The 5,032-nt window shown below is 45.4% G+C and overlaps 1 protein-coding gene across 1 annotated transcript; it reads left to right on the top strand.

Annotated features, from left to right (window-relative positions):
• Positions 1-3,417: 3,417 nt before the first annotated feature.
• LOC146201779 (uncharacterized) lies at positions 3,418-4,749 on the top strand. Its single transcript, XM_084587734.1, has one exon. It carries the CDS (start codon positions 3,491-3,493, stop codon positions 4,409-4,411), a length of 921 nt encoding a protein of 306 aa, XP_084443860.1. The 5' UTR covers positions 3,418-3,490; the 3' UTR covers positions 4,412-4,749.
• The last annotated feature ends 283 nt before the right edge of the window (positions 4,750-5,032 follow it).

Raw genomic sequence — 5,032 nt, forward strand, 5'->3', positions numbered from 1 at the left:
TCATGAAAGAACGTCAACATTATCTTAATTCATAAGAAATGGGATGCTAAGGACTTGCAAATTTACAGATGAATCAGCTTACTATCAGTTACGTACAAGGTATTTACCCAAGTAATCGCTAATAGGATCAGGACAACCCTAGACTTTAATCAACCAAAGGATCAGGCAGGATTTCGGAAAGGGTACTCTTCATCTATCATATCCGCATATCTATCATATCAACCAGGGGATAGAAAAGTGCTCTGAATATAACCAGCCCCTATATATAGCATTCATTGACTGCGAGAAAGTGTTTGATTCGGTCGAAACCCCAGCGGTTATGCAGGCATTTCGAGATCAGGGTGTAGGTGAACCGTGTGTGAAAGTACTGGAAGACATCTACATATAGTGGCTGCACAGCAACCAACCATAGTTCTGCATGAGGAAAGTGATAAAATTACATTTAAGAAAGGTGTTAGGCAAGCGGACACGATCTCCCTAGTGCTATTTACAGCTTTCTTAGAGGGCATATTCAAATACATGGAATAGGAGCAGTTAGGCATCAGGGTCGATGGAGAATATCTCAGTAATCTGCGATTTGCTGATGACATTACCTTGTTAAGCAACTCAGGGGACCAACTGCAACTAATGATTAATGATCTAGACAGAAGAAGCAGAAAGGTAGGCTTAAATATTATTATGCAGAAGACTAAGGTAGTGCTGAACAGCCTGAGAGAGGAACAGCAGTTTAATGTAGGTAGCGAAGCGTTGGAAGTGGTATAGGGGAATAAGTCTACTTATGACAGGTAGTGACCGCAGATCCGGACCACGGAAGGGAAATAACTAGGAAAATAAGATTCGAATGGAGCGCATTTGGATGGTACTCAAACATATAACTAGCAGTAGCAGCTTACCGGTATCACTCAAGAGGAAAGGGTATAACAGTTGCATCTTACCTGTACTCACCTATGGGGCTGAAACGTGGAGGCTAACCAAGAGGGTTCTACTTAAGTTGAGGACAACGCAAAGGGTCATGGAACGAAAAACAGTAGGTGATAACGTCAAGAGATAGGAAGCGTGCAGGGTGGGTCAGAGAAATAACTTAAGTTACAAATATTCTAGTCGAAATTAAGAAGAAATGAGCTTGGACAGGACATGTAGTTCGAAGAGAAGATAACCGATGGTCTCTATAAGAGTAACCAATTGAATTCCAAGGGAAGGAAAGCGTAGCAGGTCGCGGCAGAAAATTAGGTGGGTGGATGAAATTAAGAAATTCGCAGGGGTCAAGTGGATGCAGCTAGCACAGTACCGGGTTAACTGGAAGAAAATGGGAGAGGCCTTCGCCCTGCAGTGGTCGCGTTTCTTCGGTAGGGTAGAAAACCAGCGCATCATGGAGTAAGCTTAGCTTGGATTGTCTTGACGCGCTGTTTGTCGTTACGATCGGCTTTGTCCATATCACTAGCAGTCCCTTACATCCGCGAGCTAACGGAGAAGAGCGAACAGTACAAACAATAAAAATTCCTGGAACACTTAAGCTCCGCTTTTAAATGTATGACTTCACAGAGTTAATGTACTGGCTCCCACTTGCCGGTTCGCCTCGCGGATCCTCGTTTGTGTACATGCGATTTGCTAGTCGTTTAATCCCTAATAATTAATTGATTATCCCACACATACACATGTCGAGTTCGCGCGTCGTCAATGTAGCGAAGACGTACGCGGTACTGTTAACTGTTTATTAACCAGACAAGAGGGTGCGACCAGCGTCGGCCGAGGGGAAAGGCGAACTGGCCAGCCGAAGAACGGAGGGAACGCACGTCCGCAAATGGGACTTGCTTCCCTGAACAACAGGAGGGTGAGGGAGCCCGCCGTGGGGGGCGTCCCGCTGGGCTCAGCCAGGGGGCGAGTTCTCGCGGCGACGAGCGGAGAGGGGTGCCAAGGTCTGTCCATTAACGCGCACTGCTCTATTCAGAGAACGGACGAGAACACAGCATTTCGAACACAACAACACATTAGAATACAGTTGTAATACGTTACTATGACGTACTACATATTAAGCCCCGCTTTAACCATACCGTACGAACGCGCCTGGAGGGGCAGTGTCTCTAACTAGAGATGAAAGGTTCTCGAGGGTTGAATTTCGATCTCACTCTCACATCTCAAAGGCGAAGCGCGATTTGGCAGCCTCTACCAACGGGGCCATGTCACCTGCTCTATGACGTCAATCTGACCGAGAGGAATAAACAAGTTTATTTTCAATATATATATATATATATATATATATATATATATATATATATATATATATATATATATATATATAGGTAGGTAGGTAGGTAGGTAGGTAGGTAGGTAGGTAGGTAGGTAGGTAGGTAGGTAGGTAGGTAGGTAGGTAGGTAGGTAGGTAGGTAGGTAGGTAGGTAGGTAGGTAGAGGTAGGTAGGTAGGTAGGTAGGTAGAGGTAGGTAGGTAGGTAGGTAGGTAGGTAGGTAGGTAGGTAGGTAGGTAGGTAGGTAGGTAGGTAGGTAGGTAGGTAGGTAGGTAGGTAGGTAGGTAGGTAGGTAGGTAGGTAGGTAGGTAGGTAGGTAGGTAGGTAGGTAGGTAGGTAGGTAGGTAGGTAGAGGTAGGTAGGTAGGTAGGTAGGTAGGTAGGTAGGTAGGTAGGTAGGTAGGTAGGTAGGTAGGTAGGTAGGTAGGTAGGTAGGTAGAGGTAGGTAGGTAGGTAGGTAGGTAGAGGTAGGTAAGTAGGTAGGTAGGTAGGTAGGTAGAGGTAGGTAGGTAGGTAGGTAGGTAGGTAGGTAGGTAGAGGTAGGTAGGTAGGTAAGGTAGGTAGGTAGGTAGGTAGAGGTAGGTAGGTAGGTAGGTAGAGGTAGGTAGGTAGGTAGAGGTAGGTAGGTAGGTAGGTAGAGGTAGGTAGGTAGGTAGAGGTAGTAGGTACACTGGCAGCGGCAGCGGCACGGGAAAGGCACCATCTTAAGAAGTTTTTCTCTGCAATTGCAGATATGAAGTTTTGACATCGACTACAACCGTCTGCGTGCACGTGTGCTGGTTGCTGCGGAAGATAACGTCATCCAGGACTGCATCGCTACCGGCCAGCGGACACGCCCACCCATCGGACGAGACTATAAAGAAAGCCCAGAGACCTGCGGCTGTCACACTGGCAGCGGCAGCGGCACGGGAAAGGCACCATCTTAAGAAGTTTTTCTCTGCAATTGCAGATATGAAGTTTTGACATCGACTACAACCGTCTGCGTGCACGTGTGCTGGTTGCTGCGGAAGATAACGTCATCCAGGACTGCATCGCTACCGGCCAGCGGACACGCCCACCCATCGGACGAGACTATAAAGAAAGCCCAGAGACCTGCGGCTGTCACACTGGCAGCGGCAGCGGCACGGGAAAGGCACCATCTTAAGAAGTTTTTCTCTGCAATTGCAGGTTAGTTGCTGCTCTGTTAATATACCTTCCCGCTGTCTTCTTTTACTGCTGCTGCTGCTGCTGCTGCCAGAAGTGTCGCTATGCCCCTTGATGAACAGTGTGGGTCATGTGATATGCAACTCGAGGAACTTGATTCCAAAATCGACTGTAGTGACTGTAAATCTGTCTATCACACGGGAAAATGTGCAGGAATTTCGGATGCTACTATCAAGTCAAAAGGGGAGCAGTATCGCAGTGCGTGGCGTTGCTCAAATTGCAGGCGCTCGAAAGGTCGTGCTCCACAACTCGATAGATCCAGCATTGATACGGATGACCAAGATGTTCGTGCACTGCTGAAATCAATCAATGAAAAGCTGGAGTACCTTTTACCGCTAAAAGAAACAGTTGACAGCGTCGAAGACACAGTTCAGTACATGAGTGACCAGTACGATGAGCTTCTAACTCGGATAGAAATGAACGAACGTGAAGTCAAGGAACTGAAACACAGGGTAGATAAGATTGAGAAGCAAGACGATGAAATAACGCAGCTGAAAAACGAAATGGACTGTTTGGAATGGAGAAGCCGAAAGCTCAACCTTGAATTCCATGGAATTAAAGCAATGAAGGATGAAAACCTGATTGATGAGATAAATAAGCTGGCAACTCTAAACAACCTGCCACAGCTTCAGGAAAGTGACATAGTGTCCATTCATCGCCTGCCCTCAAAGCAAGATAAGATACCTGGCATTATCTGTCGTTTCGCCAAACAATCAGCAAGAGACAAATGGTGGCAAAACAGGAAAACACTGTGCCAAGGAAATGACAGCATTTTTGTGTTAGAAAACCTGACAAAAAGGACACGTACTCTGCTTACCGAAACAAAGCTCTGGGCGAAGACAAATAACTACAAATACGTATGGCACAACAACAACAAGGTCTTGGTCCGGAAAGCTGATGGGCAAAACGCGGTGGTCATTTCCTGCTCTAGTGACCGCGACAAACTTAAACAACAGATCAGCTGAACACTAAGAACACTATGGCACCTACTCACTCGTATGTATTGCCACACACTTTCAACCATCACTTAGGTACAGCGTTTTCGAAGGCTTTCAAATGTTTTCACTTAAACATACGTTCTTTTACTCGCAAGGAACATGACTTACAACTCTTTTTTGAGCAAACAAAGCAATCCTTTGACGTCATTATGCTGACAGAGACTTGGTGTGTTGACGATGTGAACATCTTTCGGCTTCCATTGTACAATACTTTCTACCTGAATCGATCAACAGGTCGTGGTGGCGGAATATGCACCTTGGTTAAAAAGCCGTCTGCATGTGAAATATTGAACCAGTTTTCAGTAATAACTTATGACTATGAATTTTTATCAGTGATACAAAACAATACTGTTTTCGCTGTTTGCTATCGCCCGCCGAATGGTTCCGTTGCATCATTTTTGGAGTTCTTAGAAACTTTTCTCGTCTTTATAAATGAAAACAATTTCAATTTAATTTATGGCGGAGACATTAACATTAACATGATGAAGAATGATTCACCAAAACTTGGGTTAGATACTCTCTTGGAGATGAATGCGTGTTGGAATACTATCAGTCTTCCTACCAGAGTGACCGAGAATTCGTCATCTT

The sequence above is a fragment of the Amblyomma maculatum genome, chromosome 1 (genome assembly GCF_055883805.1).
Source record: "Amblyomma maculatum isolate TAMU_Amacu chromosome 1, ASM5588380v1, whole genome shotgun sequence".
NCBI lineage: Eukaryota > Metazoa > Arthropoda > Arachnida > Ixodida > Ixodidae > Amblyomma > Amblyomma maculatum.

Excerpts from the sequence above, each read along its gene's own strand:
- LOC146201779 (XM_084587734.1), top strand. The coding sequence starts at position 3,491 with ATGCCCCTTGATGAACAGTGTGGGTCATGTGATATGCAACTCGAGGAA.